Here is a 19932-nt window from a genome sequence, read left to right as displayed (position 1 = left end):
TGGCTTTTTGTCCATCGTTATCAGTTTGTCATTGGTAACTGGTTGGAGTAAGCCCCGCCAAGTGAGTAGTTCTCATTCAGTTGAAGGCAGTTCTCCAGAGCAGGGGCAATGGGAAGCTGATAGCAGGTAACACTGACAGTAGCAGGGCAGGACGCCAAGAACGTCCACTTGAGCCAGCATCAGTATTTTCACCACTGCTCCAACCAGTTTAAGTTCTTGGGCAGAGGAAATAAGACTATGAAACTATGAAGGGAGGTGATTTTGGCCTATGTTTGCTGATCTTCCTACCATAAGAGAGGCCCAAAGTTCTGGAGAAAGGGAGACTGCAGCTCAGGCACCCTCCCCCCCGCCCCACCCCCAGTGGAGATGGGAAGGTTGGAAAAGCAGTCTCAGGAATTCCAGCGCACCCTCCCCTGGAAGAAACCAGAACCTTCAACCCCCCAGAAACATACCTTTTCCTAGGTGTCAAATCCGCAGGTGCCCTCACTTGTCTCTGGAAGGAGCTAACCCCAAGGTCAGTGGGCATCCATCCCCCTTTCAGAGACCAGAATGAAAGCATGGCCGCACCCAGCCAAAACAAACGCCCCCACCCCAGTAGCCCCCTGCTTGTTCACCCACCCTGCTTCCTCCCACACTGTTCCCTGGCCATCAGTTCAGAAAGGGCTGGCCCTGGGCAGGGAGTCTTGATACCCATCCATTCCCATCTCCCCACCTGGTCAGAATCTGAGGAATCCCACAAAACCATAAAGTACTTCCTATGGGGATCCCCTGTCCTGATGCAGGAAGTAACAGAAAGTGTTTTTCCCTCCTAGCTTGCTTGCCTTGGTACCTGAAATTTCACTGTTAAAGTGTCTTTTCTTCTATATCACATTGCTTGAGAACAAAGTTCTCAAGAGAGTGGGGAAGCCCATGGCCACTGTCCATTACCAGTGAAGAAAGGGAGTTGAGTAAGCTAAAGGGGACTCCCCCACCATCCCTTCTGACTGATGGTCTGGCCATTATACCCCCTAATACACTATTCTGGAGTCTCCACTAACCCCCTCAGCCAGTGGTCAGCTGGTAACCCAGGACTTGTGAAGGGGACCTTCCTGCAGCCCAGGCCACATTGGGCAGCCTGGGGCAGATCCCGGGTGCTCTAGGTTTTCACTCAGTCTAAGGTCCCTCCCTGCTGGGCAACCCCATGGCATCCTTGGCCACAGCGATCCCTCCCACCCCAAGCCTGGTCATAGGGTGGCTCTGAGACAGCTCCAAATCTGTGCAGCATGGAGAGGCCTAGCATGGCTGCAGTATAATGCGGAGGAGATAGGAGCCCCACAAGCCCTGGTTGCCCGCACTGAGGTGCCATTTCAGTGTGATGCCTGGTCCACGATGCTCCCCAACCCTGCCAACCACCGTCCTCAGGCTGGACTAGTGTCGAGAGAGGATGCAGAGCAATTACTCATCGCCCTGGAGCCTGAGGCTGCCTCTGTCTACTGCCGCAAGCTGCGTCTGCACCAGCTCGTGGATCTGAGTAGCCGAGCTCCAGGCAGAGGGTGCCTGGGCGAACGCCGCTCCATTGACTCCAGCTTCCGTCAGGGTGAGCCAACCCCAGGGGTGCTGCCTAGTGGTGACCTTGGAGGCAGGCACTGAAGACTATACCGTGCCCTGGAGTAGCACTGTCTGAGGATGGTAGGACTCAATCCAACCCTGAATCTGAGGTGGGGAGCAGGGGTGGGGGTGGGGCTAGGGGTGGTAGGGGTGGTTACAGCCTACCCTAGGAAGAGGTGCTGGGGTTACTGACAAAGATACTCTAAGCTGAAGGTGGAGGTCCAGCTTTCCCTTAAACAGCACTGAATCAGTTTTCCCTCCCCTCCTGGAATGTCAACTGTCCCCTGACCCCCACCAGCCCCAGGCTCCTGCTGCCAGGACTAGGCACTGAGACTGCTGTGTCAACCTTCTATGATAGGGACAGGTCTCAGGATCTCCCCTCCCCCCCAGTTCCTCTAGACCTTCCTAACTCTGATTTTGCCATGGCCTGAGCCCCTCTATATTAAGGCAAGGTTTTGCAGCCTCCTGACCTGACTGTCCTGCTGTCCCTCAACACTCAGCCCGAGAGCAGCTTCGAAGATCCCGCCACAGCCGGACATTCCTGGTGGAGTCGGGTGTTGGAGAGCTGTGGGCTGATATGCAAGCAGGTGGGGGAGGGAGGGGCGATGGAGGGATATTCCTTGGGCCCTGTGGGATACCAGATACTGAGGGTGGGAAAACAGTCCCGAAGTCAGCTCTAGCCTCTAGGAACCCTGCCCTTTCCAACTCCATCAGCTGTACTTAAGCTGGTAGTCCCCCTCACCATCGCCTGCACTCCAACCCCCACTCACAGCCATGCCACTAACCCCCTTCCTCCAGGGGATTCTCTGCAGGTGAAGCTGCAGAGCCCTGGGATAATTTTCCCTCACACCTTGTGCCCCTACCCGGTGACCTGAAGCCCCTTTCAACCGTAACTCCCATAGCCCTGCGGACAGGGCTCAGGACCTGGGGCAGGGCTGAAGGCTGGTTGAGTCTCCAGAAGGTCTAGAGCTAAACTGCCACAAGTGTGTGCTCATGCTTGCCCCCACAGGAGATCGCTATGTGGTGGCAGACTGTGGGGGAGGCACAGTGGACCTGACAGTGCACCAGCTGGAGCAGCCCCACGGCACCCTCAAGGAGCTCTACAAGGCATCTGGTGAGTAGCCAGGCAGTGCCCTTGGTGCCCAGAGCCCTTGCCCTGCCAATACCTCCTGGCAGCAAAATGAGCACTGTTGCCCTCTTCCTTCTCTGCTGGACACCAGGCGGCCCCTGTGGCGCGGTGGGCGTGGACCTGGCTTTCGAGCAGCTGCTGGGCCGCATCTTCGGTGAGGACTTCATCACCACCTTCAAAAGGCAACGTCCAGCAGCCTGGGTGGATCTGACTATAGCCTTCGAGGCCCGTAAACGCACTGCAGGCCCGCACCGTACAGGGGCGGTCAACATCTCCCTACCATTCTCCTTCATTGACTTCTACCGTAAGCAGGGAGGCCACAATGTGGAGACGGCCCTGCGCAAGAGCAGGTGAGTGGGGGACCGCCCCTATAGAGAAAGGTGTGGGCTCCAGGAGGCAGTAGGGGATCCACTTGATCTGGCCCAGGCACAAGTCATGCCAGCCCAGGTAGAGGCAGGGGGAGGGGCATGAGTACCCCAGCTGAAACCTGCAGCCCGAATGGAAGCAAGAGAATCTTGAGCCCCCAGGGAAAAGCCAATGCTGCTGCTGCTGCTAAGTCGCTTCAGTCGTGTCCAACTCTGTGCGACCCCATAGATGGCAGCCCACCAGGCTCCCCGGTCCCTGGGATTCTCCAGGCAAGAACACTGGAGTGGGTTGCCATTGCCTTCTCTGGAAAGGCTAATATCTATCTCATATTCCCTGCAGCCATACCTACTCACACACACACACACACACACACACACACACACACACACACACCACACACACACACACACACACACACACACACACACACACACACACACACACACACACACACCCCTGCCTTCTCTGGAAAGGCTAATATCTATCTCATATTCCCTGCAGCCATACCTACTCACACACACACACACACACACACACACACACACACCCCTGCCTTCTCTGGAAAGGCTAATATCTATCTCATATTCCCTGCAGCCATACCTACTCACACACACACACACACACACACACACACACACACACACACACCCCTGCCTTCTCTGGAAAGGCTAATATCTATCTCATATTCCCTGCAGCCATACCTACTCACACACACACACACACACCCCTGCCAGCCACACACACACACACACACACACACACCCCTGCCAGCCACACACACACACACACCCACACACACACACACACCCACACACACACACACCCACACCCACACACACACACACACACACACACACACCCCTGCCAGCCACACACACACACACACACACACACCCCTGCCAGCCACACACACACACACACCCACACACACACACCCCCCCCACACACACACCCACACACCCACACCCACACACCCACACACCCACACCCACACCCACACCCACACACCCACACACACACACACACACACACACACACACACACCCCTGCCAGCCAACCGGTCTGTATTCCTCTGCTTGAGGCAAAAGGAGGCTCCTCTCCTGGGACCTCATGTTTGGACCTGGAACAGACTTGAGTCTAAAGCCCCTAGAAGTGTGGTTGGCACAATACAGAATGTGCCCAGGTACTTTGGCCTGGAATAGAGGTAGGACCTGGACCCTGACCCATGGGCCTGTGCCTCCTTCACCATCTACAGCGTGAACTTCGTGAAGTGGTCCTCACATGGGATGCTCAGGATGTCTTGTGAGGCCATGAACGAACTCTTTCAGCCCACCGTCAGCGGGATCATCCAGCATATAGGTGAGCGCCTAACCTTGGGTCATTCATTCACCTTAGCATACACACCCATATGCGAGAGTATTTCCCCCGATTAGTACCTGGAAACCTCCCCAAATCCATACACTGGAATGAGACCCAGAATCATCAGGAATACCTGGAGGATGTAGTGCCATGGGGATTAAGAAATAGGATGACGTGTAGTCTTGCCAGGTTAAAGAAACCCTAGTGGCTGACTCCCCAGGTAGTATTAGGTCCCCCCAAACTGTTATCACAGTGATTTAAATGAGTTTAAGTATCTAGAGAGTGAACACAATGTCTTGCACGCAGTAGGCATTTAATACGTGTAAATTCACACCCTTACTCAAGCCCTCCACAGTATAGTGGGAAAGCGAGATAGTGTTGAGGAAGCAGAGGCTATGAGGATGGCAGAGTCCCTCATGAAAGTGCTTCGTGTTCTTCTTCATCCAAGCCAGGCTAAGGTTTTATAGTGAAATGGCTAGTTTCTCGTTGCCCCAGGGATACGGGAGGGCAGAGGGGAAGCACCACTAGCTGCGCAGCGGTAGCCTCAGTGGCCCACTCCCCGTCCGTTCTCCTTACCCCCTCCCCGACCCGTCCCCGCAGAAGCACTGCTGGACCGCCCTGAGGTGCAGGGTGTCAAGCTGTTGTTCCTGGTGGGCGGCTTCGCCGAGTCGGCTATGCTGCAGCACGCGGTGCAGGCAGCTCTGGGCACCCGTGGCCTGCGTGTGGTGGTTCCGCACGACGTAGCCCTCACCATCCTCAAAGGCGCAGTGCTTTTTGGGCAGGCGCCAGGAGTGGTTCGGGTGCGTAGATCACCGCTCACATACGGCGTGGGCGTGCTCAACCGCTTCGTGGCTGGTGTTCACCCGCCTGACAAGCTGCTGGTTCGCGACGGTCGCCGCTGGTGCACCGACGTTTTTGAGCGCTTCGTGGCCGCCGAACAATCGGTGGCCCTGGGTGAGGAGGTGCGGCGCAGCTACTGCCCAGCACGCCCAGGACAGCGGCGAGTGCTCATCAACCTGTACTGCTGCGCCGCAGAGGACGCGCGCTTCATCACCGACCCAGGAGTGCGCAAGTGTGGCGCGCTCAGCCTGGAGCTCGAGCCAGCAGAGGGAGGCCCCGACGCCGCCGGAGCGCCCCCCGGCCGCCGCGAGATCCGCGCTGCCATGCAGTTTGGTGACACTGAGATTAAGGTCACCGCGGTCGATGTCAGCACCAATCGCTCTGTGCGCGCCGCCATAGACTTTCTTTCCAACTGAGGGCACAGTGCCAGCACCCCCCGACCCCCAGCCCAACAGAACTCTTTGCCCAGGGCTGGGGCAGATAAATCCACCCTGTTTCCTGCCATCCTGCTCGGGGAGGTGAGGTCGCAGGAGGAATGGGTGGGGACACATCCAGAAACTTAGGCTTTGGGATTGGGCCTCAGTCCTCTGACTGAAAGGCTGAAGAGCACGTCCAAGGAGGGAGGCCAAGGAGACTTAAAAGGTTTGATAGGGAGCACGTGGTCCTGAAAGCAGACTGCATCAGAAGGCTTGACCCTTGGTCTGAAGTAGGGGCCAGGGTGGGAGTTGGGGGGTGAGGGTGGGGGTACAGCTGCAGGCAGGGCAGCAAGAGCGAGGAGGTTGTGCAGGGTCTGGAGCCGAAAGGCAGAGTGCACGGACTGACTGGCTCAGCCTGTATAGGGAGCCAGGCAGGACAAGGACTGGAGCTGACAGGAGAGGGACAGAAGCAGCAGGACCTTCCTGGGTGTGGTACTGACCACCCAAGTATGAATGCTAATTGTAGAAAGGGCAGTAGCAGGCTATGAGAAGGGTACAGGTGAGGGGGATGTGGGATAACATGCTGAGGGGGGCTTTCCTTTGCATCTGAGAAGGCCCCAGGGGCAGCTTGGGAATGACCCACATATTTATCCAACCATGGAGAGGGAGGAGGGTAGGGAGGACAGAAAGAGCACTGGTCCCAGCTGTCATCAATTGAGTGTACCTGCCCTCCCATGACATGCAGCAGCCCCACCTGCCTGAGAACCCTAAGGTGACAATAAAGCTCAAGGTGAAACCATACCCTTCTGGTACCTCACAGGGGACACCCCAATAGTGGAGTAGTGGAAGGGTTAGGGTGGCTAGGTTCTACAAAGGGAGGTTTTCAGCTGTGCATGGGGCTGGGAACTGACTAGAAGGGAGTGCTGCTGCCTCTGGTCAAGCCTCCCAAACTGAACACCCATTCCACAAGACCTCTCTGACCTGGGTGGAAGGCCCCTCCCCGTCCAGACTCTCATTTTGGCAGGCCTAAAATGCCACCACCCGCACATACCTTTTTTGGGGCTAGGTGCTGTAATACCACAAAGTAACCCTGCTTCCAAAAAGAGTAAGTAGCCAAAACTGTTCCTTGGCCCATCTGCAAGGACTGGGCATTCTCAGGGCCCTGGAGAACAAACACCCTGCTGGCCTCTGGTATCCACTGGAAGTTTTATTTCTTCAGGATTTTATCCCAACCAGTCATTTAAAAACAACACAGACCTAGGGGGTTGGGATTGGGAACTGCATCTCCCTCCTCACTATGGACAGCAGTGGAAAAAACGGAGTAGACAAGAGAGGTGGCTAAAGCGAGACAGCTCCACCACAGAGCCAGCTCCCTCCTCTCCTAGGCTTATGGCTGGGGTGGGGGTGGGTACAAGCCACCGCAGGCTCTCCCCTGGCCCTCCTCAGATAGCCTCCTTGGGGGCTCAATCCATTTCTTCCAGCAGGAGGCTGAGGCACACAGGAGAAAGTGGGAGAAGAGGACGTTGGAGGGGCAGGGAGGTGGCACATTAAATGAGGTGAGAGGCGTGGGCAAGGCTCTAGCGTAGAGGCCCATGGACCCTCCGCCTGCATACCCACCCTGGGGAAGGGGGAGGAAGCCGCACCGTCATGCAGCATCTGGGGGATGAGGCTGGGTTTAAGGCCGAGGGCCCTGAGGCAGGTGGCACCGAGGACCTCAGTCGAAGCCGCGCCAGTCACTATGCTCGGAGTCGTATTCTAGCTCAGCACCCACGCACCTGACGCCGTCTAGCAGCATGGGTGTGCCGTGGTGTCGGTCTGCAAGACAGGCGACAAGTCAGTATGCCAGGGTGGACCCTGGCCCCACCTACTCCAAGGAGACTCCTCTACCTTCCCTCCCAGCTCTGCTAGAGGATGGGGAGAAAGGCACCCACCAAGGAGACTGGGAATGGGCCAAAACAAGGATCCCTTTTTCAGACTCAAGGAGGGTGGAAACTCCTTGTAGCCAAGCTGGTGCCTCCCTCCTCTAGCCAGACCTGGGCCTCAAGCTCTCACCCATGACGCGTGCCTGCACCATCACGCGCACGCAGGTGTCGGGGCCACCTTCACAGGCTAGCAGCATCTCCTCCTTGAGGACGCCCTCCTTGTGCGCTGAGTACTCACACTTGACGCTGTAACCTGCCCGGGGCGATCAGCACCTCTGTGGCCTCCTGCCCCCCAGCACTCACTGGTCCCCACCCACCACCAAGACCTCTAGAGGAGCAAGGATGGCCCAAACTCCCCTCCACCCCTGCCCCCAGGGCTGGGTACACAGGCCTCTGGAACTTGCCATTCTTCAATGAGCTCTACATGTAGGCCAGAAGTCAAACTCAGGCTTGCAAGAGGTGGGATTCCCCAAAAACACAGGCAGGGAGAGAGGGTGATGAGGGAGGGAGGGAGGAGCAGGGCAGGGACTGAGCAGATCAAGTGGCAAGAGGCAAAGACCTGAGGAGGCTTGCTCAACCCACTTAAGGGCAAAGTCATGAAGTGGAGGTAGGGGAGACATGAAACTGAAGCTGGGGTTTCTGTAAACAGTGAAACTGATTCGCTAGCCTTTGGGACCAGGGGTGCTGAAGGTGGCAGGGTATGGAAAAGCAACTTCAGGTCTGGTGGGGCCTGGGAGGCAGCTGCCCAAAGTTCCTGAGGTTCTAGTAGGTTTCCCCTGGCAAAGGAAGGGCTAGAGGCCCAGAGCAGTTCCTCAGTAGCTCCCACCATCCCCCTGAAGTAACCATCAGGCAGTGAGCAGACATAGGTCAACTGTGTGAGCCCGTGGACTTCTGTCCAGGAGTGAGGGCTGGGGCATGGGACCTGCCAAGTTGCCACACAGCAGGCCCATAAAGAGGCATCATGTTTCCTGTTTCTGAGCCACCCATCAGCCCTTGATAGGGGGAAGGAAGTACCCATGCTGTCACTCCTACTCACACCCAGGCTCTGCTGGAGGAGGGCAAGCTTCCAGCACCCCAAGCAGGGGACGCACCTTCTGGGATGGGCATGACGCTGAGGAGCTTGAGGTGCAGGCTGGGGACAGGTGTCTCTCGGACGTCCTTGCTCAGCCTGTGCACTGGGGGTAGAGTGAAGGTAATCTCATACCTGTGCAGGATCTTCAGGAAGCCAACCTGCAGCAGGAGGGGTAGGGGATGGAGGCACCTTCACTTACAGTCTCCCCCAGGGTCTGCCCGGGTTGTACCACTGGTGATCCTGTGGGCCCTCCACTTGCGTCCTTGACAATCCTAGGGGATTCTGACTCCCTCCATCATTCTAGCTGGTTCACACCCCTGGCCTGGCAGCTCCAGGCCCTTTCTTCAAGGACCCCACCCCTATCACTTGTCCCATATCTGTCTCATGGGCCCTGAAGTTCCTTGGTGGCCCATTCTATAGATGATTAAATAGAAGCCAGGAAATGACTGGCTGAAGGCCACAGTGTGGTCGAGCTATAGTCCTCCCTGTACCTCTTGGCTACTTCTGCCACACAGCAAGGCACCAGCCACTGCCCACAGGGAAGGCTCAAAACCCCACTACACAGGCTATCCACTTGCCCCCACCACTATCAGCATGTACCCAGGGACACTGGTCCTCTGGTCACTCATGGTGGGGCCACCAGGCAACATAGATAGCACAAGATGCAGGGTGGGTCAGAATCATAAAAACAGACTCTAGACGAGCTCTGTCAGTCCAGGGCTGGCCCACAAGACTTGCACCAGTCATGGAACCTGGAATCCAGCCTGCCCTGCTGGGACATGAACATGGATGCCTGTCCATTCAAAGGCTCACTGTGTGCAACAGCCCTGATACACAGCCTGGGAAACTTCTGTTGTTCATACACACAGCTTTGCCATCCTCAGAAACTCAGTCGTGTGACGGGTCACAGGCCAGGGTAGCTGTTGGGCAGGTAGGCTGACTGGAGTGCCAGTCCAGGAAGGGCAATGTGGGTGCTGTATCCACAGCTCACAGGGCATACGCTCTCCTGCTCAGTTTCAGGAAATGGATGGCCCTGTCCTTTGAGGGAGCATTTAGCCTTTCAGTAGGATCAGGATGATGTCACTGTGTGATAAAGCTCAGTCCCTATGGCTCCAACACTCTGCTAAAAGAGGGCACACCTCTCAAGAGGGCTTTCTGGCTGTACTTGCTAATCACTGGCTGTACCCTGTGATCCAGCTGCACCACTTGCAGTATTTCCCTGGAGAAATACTCAGATGTAAAAAAAAAAAAACAAAACTCATCACTGCCCTGTTTATAACAGTACAAAATAGAAATAACTGTTAACACCAGGAACAGGGACCCAGCTAAATCACTGATGACAGATATAGTGGAATATCAGGCAGTTGTAAAATCTCATGGAAAATTATTTACTGAAACAAACAGGAGATGGATCACAACAGAAGCAACCAAAAAACAGTGTGTACACTGGTATACCAGCTTTTCATTTTTGGAAAGAAAGCTAGAAAGGAAACTGGAATAACATCAAAATATTAACCATAGGTATTTCTAGATAGTATGATTGCAGATACTTTTAAATTTCTTTATAGTTTTCTCTATCTTCCAAATTTTCTCTACCATGGACATGAATAGATTTTGCAATGGGAGGCAGGGAGCTATTTTTGAAAGTTTGGGTTCATTCTGTTTGCTCCCTTGGGAAACTGTCAGCTCCTGGAGAAAGAGCAAGGGTTTTAGACTTGGGCAGAAATGGTTATGACTCTGGGCCCCTCCTCAGGGTGGTCTCAATAGGTCAGACACCAACCACCATGCTCACCTCCATGCCTTCTGGGGCTCAACATGGGAGCCCTGGTATACTGTCCAACCCTAAGGCCTCACTCCCTGTTTCCCTCCAATCCATCCCCTCCAAAGAATTCTTCCTGCCCTCCCAAATGGATGTGAGATCTACCAGTGTCCCAGCAGCTGGAGGAGCCAAGGGTGTACGAGGTATGGACACTAGAAGAGAGGGAGAAGGGAAAATCATAGGGGTGATAAATACTACTGCAAAGAGCTTCAATCAGCCAGAGGTTTGGCAAAGCAGAGTAAATAAAGTCACACGATGTTATCAATATAATTAGCCTCACATACATACACCCTTCCATTTCCAGTTCTTTGGGGTGTCACTTGTCTCTACTTCAGAGAAGGAAAACCGAGGTGACCTGCCCAAGGTCACAGAGCCAAAATAGGAGGCCCAGAACTGAACCCAGCCCTGTGACACCAAAGCCTGGACATCTGCCTTCCAATTGCAATGGCTGGGGTGATGCTGATGATAACAGCAGCTCCACTCCCATTCAAGTAATATCCTAAGTGCACTCATCTCATCACAGTCTCACACTTCCCATTTTACAGATGGGGAAACCAAGGCCCAGGGAAGGACAAAGATGGAGCCAGCTTAGAGGAAATGCAAGAGGCCCAGGAAGCTGGGCAGGGCCAGGGAGAAGGTAGAGGGAATAAGGCTGATGATTATGGGGTTAGGTATGCACATACCTTGACCAGAAAGCTGCTGTCGCTCTCCTGGGTGACCATGACCACAGAGTCATGCAGCTTCTCATCAAAGTGGACGTGACTCTGGGAGCTTTCTGCATCGTGGCTTGCTGCGAAGCGGATACTCCGGACTCTGGACTTGCTGCCTACAAGAGAGTGGGAGAGAGCTCCAGCGGTGTTGCCTTCTCCTAGCCCCAGGAAACTACTCCACCGTGTCACTGCCCTGCCCGTGACTGCCCCTTCATATCAGTCAACATCCACTGCTGAGCGAGACCACAACCTACTGGACAATGGAGATCGTAAGGCTTCAGATTCTTATCTGCCCCTGCTTGCTTAGTCTTCCCACAGAAAATGCACACCCTCAAAGAGGGTATGGGGGGATTTAGGGATTAGCTAATATGACCCTTCACTTAACAGGAATGGAGCTGACAGGGAAGAGACAGTCCTGACGCTAACCAAACCCTGGGCAGTGCAGGACTCAGCCCCAGTGCTCAGGATACCCTGCCCTGTGCTCTCCTTCACATTTCCAAGCTCCCCATCTCTCAGGCCTTCTCTTCTAGGTCTGCCAGTCCTGAGGCCCTCTGCCTGCCCCTCCTGCTATCCCCCTTGAGAGGGGAAAAGGGCAGAGACAGGAATAGGCTTGGGCTCTATGGGACCTGTCTGGGGGTGGGAGAAACAAAGAGGGTCAAAAGCTACACTCAGCCCTCCTAGAAGGGGCTGCAGCTTCCTCTAAACCTCACTACTGATCATTGGCAGGTAAGAAGAAGCCAGGGGAGGCTCCAGGACCCCTCCCAGAGACACCTTTCCTTCCTCCGCTTAACTCCTCACATGGAGCTGTCCCTCACTGGATCAGGTTTTCCAAGGCCAGGCAGTCAGGGAGTTAAGGCAGGCAGATTAGTGGGAGCTTGGTGAGGGCCTGGGCCAGTCCTTGCCTGGGTTTTTGCACACAATGAAGACTCAATGGAGGCCCAAGGGGTCAACCTGGCATTTCCACATTTCCCTGCTGAGTCCCTCAGATTTAACCCTCATATCCTACCTCACCTAAAACCTTCTATGAGTCTTTCTGGACTCTGAATGAAACCCCAATTCCTTTCCACAACCTAACTGTAGCCCTACCCACTTCAGAGCCTCAGTGCTTACACCAAGCCCCTTGTGCTACCAACCTCCACAGTGGAACCGGGAGACTGGGACATGGGGCCACGAGGGCAGCACACCTCCACAGGTCAGCAAACCAAGGTTCCCTGCTAGGGCTTGGGCGTCCCCAGCACAAACACTGGTGTAATTACTGATGTAATATAATTCATACCTCACATTCAGACAGACACACACACACACACAGCCAACACAGATCCCACATGCAACAATACCCCTTCCCACCAGGGTGCACTGTAAGACTCTACAAACCCCAGCAGACCAGGCAGGCACTCACCCTTGTTGGCTGCAGCCATGGACGCCCTCCCTGCCACAGGGTGAGACACGCAGCTCCTGCCGGACACCACCAGTCACGCTCAGCAGCCTCCCATGCTCCAGGGACACCAGCAGGAGCCTGACGGGTGGGGAGTGCAGAGGGGAGGGCAAGGGTCAGGGCCACTGATGGGCCTGTGGCTGGTGGGAGAGCAGAGGTTTCCCTTTAGGAAGGACCCAAACCCCTGCAGCTCTCAGTAGCCCAAGTGGTACCTGTGCCCCCTACTCCTCCACCCACTCCACATTTGCCAAGAGCCCTCACCCTTGCCTGACACACTACTGACCCACAGCCCGGCCAGCATGTACTGAGCTGCAGTTTCTGGGTGTCAAAGCATGAGCCCAGAACTCTAGTGCCCAGCAGACCTGAAGCTGGTGGGAAGAGGCAGCCAGCAAAGGAAGGGGACTTCACTGGGACTTTCCAGGGGCCAGTTCTGACACTGGTGACCCAAGAGTTGGCCCAGCCCAGACACACAGGTTGTACCATCATACATCCAGAGGTCACAGTATTCTTGCTGCACAAGTCAATCCAGGTTAGACTTAACAGTAGGCTTCGAGGGGGTGAAATACGGGGGCCTATATGCCCTGACGGTTCAGAGGTTAAAGCATCTGCCTGCAATGCAGGAGACCTGGGTTCAGTCCCTGGGTCCGGACGATCCCCTGGAGAAGGAAATGGCAACCCAATCCAGTATTCTTGCCTGGAGAATCCCATGGACGGAGGAGCCTGGTGGGCTACAGTCCACGGGGTCGCAGAGTCGGACACGACTGAGCGACTTCACTATTCACTATATAATAAGGCATGTTCTTAGAGCTTTCCCTCCTGGTGATCAAACAGGGCCATATACAGAACAGGCACCCATGAGAGGGTTGCCACCCATCAGAACTCACAGTTCAGACTCTGGCTTGATTGGCAGGCCCTCCAGTTCAGCTCCCTAAGGGCAGCCTCAGGGCAGAGGCAATGGCAAGTACCCCCAGGAAGCCTGTGTAAGCAGCACAGCTCTGAAACACTGGGCTGGGACCATCTCAGCATCAAAGAGAATATTAACAGATGGAACTATATAAAATCAAGAGCATTCACAGTGATTATGAAAAAAGGAAGAAAGCAAAACAAATCGAAACCCTCATTTGTCACTACCGACAATAGCAACACCCTAACTCTCTGCTCTGAAAACTGGCAATCGTAAAGAGAATTAATTCAGTCTGTCTCTTGGTCTTTCTTGTAGCCAAATTGCCCTGGTGTTAAAGGATAGCTCTTCCTTAACAAAGGAATGACTGAATGCTAAATAATTCTGCAACCCCCCCAAAAACAAATGTTGGAAGCAACACCAATCAGTGGGTGCTAAACCAGGAAGGCATGGATGCTCACAGATGCACAAGTACGACTGACAGATGACCCAGGTTAAAGGGAACAAGTGTGCCATGGAGCAAAGTGGTATTAGCCAGTCTTGCACTGGTCAGTCTCCTCTCACTCAGAATGGGACACTGGCACAAGTATGCCTACTGATGTGAAGTGGCACCAAGCCACAGCACCGCTGACTGGGCAGTTCTGCCCCAAATGTCTAGCCTGCAAGCAGAACCAATTAAATGGCTCCACAAAAAAGCAAGGAGACAAACCCAGAAGGCCAGATATTCTGCAAGACAAGTGACCTAATTTTAATAAAAGAAGGAAGTTGCTTTAGATAGGAGATGGGCCAACTACAGCCTGTCGGGCTGCCACTGTTTCCTGTTTTTTTTGTAAAGTTTTACTGGCACACAACCAAGTGCTCATTTGTTTAATGTTGTCTAAAACTGCTTTTATTTGTTTCTTTGTTTTGCTGTGCCCTCACGGCTTACACGATCTTAATTCCCTGACCCAGGGATTAAAGCCTGGCAGTGAAAGTCCTAACCACTGGACTGCCACCTAAAATTGCTTTTGCACTAAAGCAATCCCTGGTTCAGGAAGATCTCCTGGAGGAGAAAATGGCGACCAACTCCAGTATTTTTACTTGGAAAAAAACTCCATGGACAGAGGAGTCTGGCAGGCTACAGTCCACAGGGCTGCAAAGAGTCGGACATGACTGAGCACACACATTAAAACTACTCTGAGTAGTTGCCACAGAGGCCACATAGCCTGCAAAGTCTAAAATATTTACTATCTTGCCCTTCACAGTAGAAGTTTGCCAAATGCTCTGCTAAATTAATACACAAAGAGACTAAGAAGGCAGGATACTCAATGGGACAACTGACCTGGTTTTTCCCACCACATCAGTTTCAAAAAGATATGTAGAAGGGCATTTCTCAGTTCAGTGCAGTTCAGTTCAGTCGCTCAGTCATGAGAGATACAAGGGAAATGTTAATAAACAGGACTGGATCTTAGACGACATTAAGAAATAAGAGTTGATCAGCTAGGTGAGATAATGGAATTCGATTATGTAGAGAAGTATGTCCTTATTTCCCCTGGAGGAGGACATGGGAGCCCACTCCAGTGTTCTTGCCTGGAGAATGCCATGGACAGAGGAGCCTGGCGGGCTACAGTCCACGGGGTTGCAAAGAGTTGGACACAACAGACTGAGCGCCCATGCACACACGTGTCCTTATCTGTCAGAGATAGACACTAAAGTAGAGATGGGTGATGCATGAATGACCTCTGCTGGTCCAGGGAATGAGGAAAAACCATTGAGTGGCCTCAGAGTTGGCGCTGGGCCTGTGGAGGGCATGACCTCAAGGCCCCTCAGGTTCTGAGCTACCCTGGCAGCAGGCCTTACCTCCCTCCCCATTTCCCAATGCAAAAGCCCACCAAGGCTCAAGCCCCATCTCAAAGGCAGGGCTAACAGCTTGGGTATGAGGAGCACCCCCATTGGAAGCCTCAGGAGGTACAGGGAAGGGCAAAGCTAGAGTCTCAGGAATGCAGGAACAGCCCCAGGCCAGCACTCTGGGTCAGTCCCAGAAGGGCAGCCCCTAAGGCTGTCTCCAGAAAGTCTGGCCCTTGGAGAGAAGCCTGCTCTACCTACCCACTCCAGCCACCCCCTGAAGCTGTGGACTCAGAGCCTGTGAAACACAGCCAAGAGCAAGGGGACCAGGCCTTCCCCTTACCTTGCACAGAGGCTGCTCCAGCCACATCTCTATACCAGAGGAAAAATGACAAGCTCCCCCCGTTTCCTGGGCTTCCCAGGTGGCTCAGCGGTAGAGAATCCGCCTGCAGTGCAGGAGACACGGGAGAGGTGGGTTCAATCCCTGGATCAGGAAGATCCTCTGGAGAAGGAAATGGCAACTCCTTTGAGTATTCCTGCCTGGGAAATCCCATGGACAGAGGAACTGGTGGGCTACAGTCCATGGGGTCATACAAGAGTTGGACATGACTTAGTGACTACACAACAACAATCATAATTTTGTGGCTTCTCAGGTGGCGCAGTGGTAAAGAATCCACCTGCCAATGCAGGAGACTCAGGAGATGTGGGTTCGATTCCTGGGTTGGGAAGATCCCTGGAGTAGGAAACAGCTTCCTTCCCAGGACACTTCCTGGGAAGCCTGGATGAAACTGGCTGGTGAGCAAAGGCTCCTAGGGCTTTTATATGCAGGGACCTGTACCTGTCTTCCTCCCCTGTCCGCTGCCTGCTGCCTGCTGCCTGCCTTCACCCAGGCCATCTGCCTGGAATAATTCTGTTCTCCCATCCACATCTCAGCATGGGGACCCTTTTCAAGGCAGCACAACCCATTCTCACCCCTCCCATTCCAGGATAGGCCTGAAAATCTTCAAAAAGAATTCCTTCTCACTTCTGGGATCATTTAATATCTCTGTCTCCCACCTTACAAGAGTAGCGACTGTGCTTTTGCCAAACCCTATATCCCCAGCACCCAGCCCAGCATCTGGCAGGGAGCAGCTGTGTTAGGTTTATATTCATTAAATGAATGAATGACCAAACTAAACAGAGCCCAAGAATGGGCCTCAGTGGGCCCTTAAGGCAGACGTAGCACATCAGGGCCCAGAGGCTCTCAGAAGAAGAGCTCCCCACCCTGCTCTCTTAGCAACCCCTGTGCTGGAAGGCATTCCCCTTCCCCCATCTCAGAGTGGTGCTTCCCACAGGGCATCTTCTAGCCTGGCCACAATCAGCTGTTACCTCCCCACTGCCACCACCAACCTTGAAATGGAAGGTCACTGAGGGCAGGACCTGTGTCTCTTGCACTGCCCAGAGCCCAGTATAGAGCAAGCACTCAGGCACTGCCTTGTAATCCTTGAGCACTGAGAACAGAGAATGAGAAGGCCCAGAGAAGGCTGGAAAAGCTCCTTTCCCAGCAGAAAGACTCATTGGTCGCTGTCCCCTGTGAGCCAGACCCTGAGCTACACACAATTCTTCATTAGAATCGGGAGAAGAGGGCATAAGGCCTCTTCCTGCAGCAGCTATTCCCAAAGAGAAACACCAGGCACACTTGAAGCCCCAGGCCTCCTCTTGCGCCAGCCAAATCTTGATCGTGGTCCAAGCAGCTCAGCCCCCAAGAGGCAGCAGAGCCCCAAAGACCTGGTTTAAATTCAGGCTGCATGGCAAAGTTACTTCATGCCTCAGTGCCTCAGTTTCCTCACCTGCAGCATAGGAATAAATCAGCAATGACCTCTTCCTCCGTGGGTCTGGTGCAGCTGGTGCCTGAAGCTCTGTGACAGCACTCGCCACTCTGCCCCCACCTTTGTAGAACAAATCACCCAAAGGACTGCTTTCTGAAGCACAGTAATTTCAGCATCAAAGAAGCACTTCAAGCCAATCCTGAACAGTCAGGAATGGCCCTCAGGGCAGGCCCAAGGCTCTAGCCTTCTTAGAAAACAGCTCAAGGGTTGAGGGGCCTCTCTCTCCCTTTCATCATCTACCTTCCCCCTCCCCCACTCTCAGGCCAGCAAGTTCTCCAGGGATTGCCAGAGAGCAGACTGTTGGGAGCTCACTGTCCACCTCCCTCAACCAGAAGGACTTATAAAGAAAATGTGAAGAATATATATCCTGGGAAATTCCCCCCATTCCAGCAAAAAAAAAAAAAAAGACACCCCCTCTTTAAATGAGCTGTCAGAGGTGGTACCACGGAGAGTCATGGGATGGGGAGGGTTGAGAAGCTGGAATAAGGGCCTTGGGGGTCTTCTTCAGCTCTCAGTTACTCTCTCAGGGAAACTGTTAGAACCTTCTCTCTGGGAAATAGAGAGCTCCTAGCTCAGGTCCCTCTCAGCTTTAGAGAGAAAAGCTGCTTCGAGGTTATCCTACCCAGGGTAGGGCTCAGCCAGGTCCACTGGTGCCTCTGGCATGAGGAACAGAAACAAGGAAATGGCAGCTAGGCAGAGAGACAGTTACACAGAGACTCAGAGTTCTCAGCCCCCTAGATTACCGCTGTGCACACAGGGTGCTAGCTGCTACTCCAAACTGTCCCACACTTGGTGCCCAAGGCTGGAGAGGGGGCCAAAGACAGTCTGTCCACGGCAAAGTAGAGCTCCAGGACCTGCCACCCTCTTGCCCTATACACCACAGCTTCATGCTCACAGCACCTCTCTGCAGCCCCTAAGTCCCAGGCATCACAGGACCAGCCCCAGCTTGTCCTCTGCTTTGTGGTTAGGGACATGCTTCTTGGGCCCTTGTTTCTCATTCATTCTTCAATTCTCATTCTCAACCTGTTGAAGTATTTTCTGAGCCAGGAACTGTACAACTCCTACCCTCCCCACCCCAACTCTGGGCTCAATCCTGGCTTAAGCACCCAATCCCACAGAAGCTGTTCCTCAAAGCTCAAGCATGGGGCTTCCCTGGTGGCTCAGTGGTAAAGAATCTGCCTGCCAATGCAGGAGACACAGGTTTGATTCCTGGTCAGGGAAGATCCCACTTGTTGAGGAGCAACTGTGAGGCACAACTACTGAGTCCATGCTCTATAGAGCCCGAAGGCAGCAACTACTGAGCCTTCGTGCTACAACTACTAAAGCCGATGTGCCTAGAGTCTATGCTCTGCAACAAGAGAGCAGCCCCAGCTCACTAGGGCCTGCATACCTAGAACAAGGCCTGGAAAGGCAAGGCTGGAGGTCAGGAGTGGTTGTGGCAGTTTTACAGCAACTCAGTCTGGATGTGACTCCGTTTCCTCCTTCTCCAGCAGGCCAGTTGCAAGGGTTAAGTATGGGTGTTCTCTCTCTCAAAAATGAGTGGAGCGGGGCTGAACTGAGGAAAGGACCCCCACCATCTCACATCCTCTTGTCTCCCCAAGAAATGCTGCCTTTCTCTCCCCAGCATCTCCTCCCCACAATCCCTCTAGCCTGAGAGTGCTCAGACACCTCTAGCCTCCAGACTGAATCCCCAACCAGGCAAGGCCAGGTCCAGGGGGCAACAGCTGCCTCTGACCTGCTTCAGCTCCCTGGGCAGAGAAATGCCTTACCCACACTTCCCAAAGCCAAGATTCAAGAGGAAAAGCAACTGAATGTCTCCCTTCTCAGTCCACCAGGATCCCTGCTCACTAAAAGAAACACTAGTCCAGAACCTAAACGAAGGCCTCCTGCTCTGTGACAATAGGGTGGTAATCGCCAAGCTCCCAGAGATATCAGGGGCCTGGGTATATGAATCTGTATCCTCTCCACCCTCCATCCCCATCCTATCCTCATCTTCTAAGGGGACAAATGAGTCTGGACACCGCCCCCACCCCACCCACCCCAATCACATCCCTCCCGGGCTGCGAGACGGCGGCTCTGTCCCTCAGAGATAATCCTCTCTGTCCCACCATCACCTCTGCTGACGCAGTAGTTTCGCGAGCCCATACTCCCCAACATCACTGCCCTCCTCCCTGAAGGTCCCGAGCCACACGACGTCAGAGTGAGACTACTCGTCCAAGGTCACCAGCGAGGCGATGACAATGCGGGGGAGGGGTGCTGGGAGTTGCTGACGGCGCTGACCCTAGGCCCCCACCCTCACTGTGTCACACGTGCCCTCGACAGCGCCCCGCGGAAAACACTTCAACTCTACCACCTAACGGTCACCTGCGGCCCTGGGGCCTAATACCTCCCCAGCTCGGGTGCCAAGGAGCCCTCCCTGGCCCGGCCCCGACAGCAGAGCCCTCTAGCTCCAGCCGGCGGGGTCCCAGGCACCGACTACCTAGAACAGTGGCTCGATTGGGAGGGGATCTCTGTGAGCGGGATGAAACCGGGAGGTGGCAGAAGGAAGAGCAGTCTCACCGTGCGGGAAGCACCCTGAGGCCGCGACGGTCAGGGACGACCGCAGCGGCGGCAGCTCTGGAGACCGCGGCAGCAGCCGGGGCTCAACGCCGAACATGAGAGAGCCCCGCGCCGCCGCCACCCGC

At 54.4% G+C, this 19932-nt stretch overlaps 2 protein-coding genes across 3 annotated transcripts in view; one reads left to right on the top strand and one right to left on the bottom strand.

Annotated features, from left to right (window-relative positions):
- Positions 1-5977, top strand: part of HSPA12B (heat shock protein family A (Hsp70) member 12B) — a 16986-nt gene extending 11009 nt beyond the window's left edge. The window contains exons 8-13 of the mRNA XM_068986902.1: positions 1402-1576; positions 2088-2174; positions 2597-2701; positions 2808-3066; positions 4338-4441; positions 5042-5977. Of these exons, the coding sequence (XP_068843003.1) occupies positions 1402-1576; positions 2088-2174; positions 2597-2701; positions 2808-3066; positions 4338-4441; positions 5042-5697 (1386 nt within the window). The 3' untranslated portion in view covers positions 5698-5977. The remainder of the gene's footprint in view (positions 1-1401; positions 1577-2087; positions 2175-2596; positions 2702-2807; positions 3067-4337; positions 4442-5041) is intronic.
- Positions 4834-19932, bottom strand: ADISSP (adipose secreted signaling protein). 2 transcript variants are annotated; one of them, XM_068986903.1, is made up of 6 exons: positions 19808-19932; positions 12620-12736; positions 11194-11336; positions 8711-8849; positions 7750-7872; positions 4834-7512 (listed from the first exon to the last, which is right to left on the bottom strand). In XM_068986903.1, exons 2-6 carry the CDS (start codon positions 12636-12638, stop codon positions 7412-7414), a joined length of 525 nt encoding a protein of 174 aa, XP_068843004.1. In that variant the 5' UTR covers positions 12639-12736; positions 19808-19932; the 3' UTR covers positions 4834-7411. The 2 variants fall into 2 exon arrangements, with proteins under 2 accessions (XP_068843004.1, XP_068843006.1); XM_068986905.1 differs by having other exon boundaries at positions 12620-12795; positions 19808-19881.

Source organism: Capricornis sumatraensis, chromosome 15 (genome assembly GCF_032405125.1).
Source record: "Capricornis sumatraensis isolate serow.1 chromosome 15, serow.2, whole genome shotgun sequence".
Taxonomy (NCBI): domain Eukaryota; kingdom Metazoa; phylum Chordata; class Mammalia; order Artiodactyla; family Bovidae; genus Capricornis; species Capricornis sumatraensis.
The sequence above is the reverse complement of the archived record's forward strand: the minus strand, read 5'-3'. Positions and strand labels throughout refer to the sequence as shown.

Bases quoted from the DNA above. Each gene is read 5' to 3' on its own strand.
- ADISSP (XM_068986903.1), bottom strand. The intron at 8,850-11,193 runs GTATGTGCATAC...CTCCTGCTGCAG, and splicing joins ACAGCAGCTTTCTGGTCAAG to GTTGGCTTCCTGAAGATCCT. The intron at 7,873-8,710 runs GTGCGTCCCCTG...CGCCCCGGGCAG, and splicing joins CGTCATGCCCATCCCAGAAG to GTTACAGCGTCAAGTGTGAG.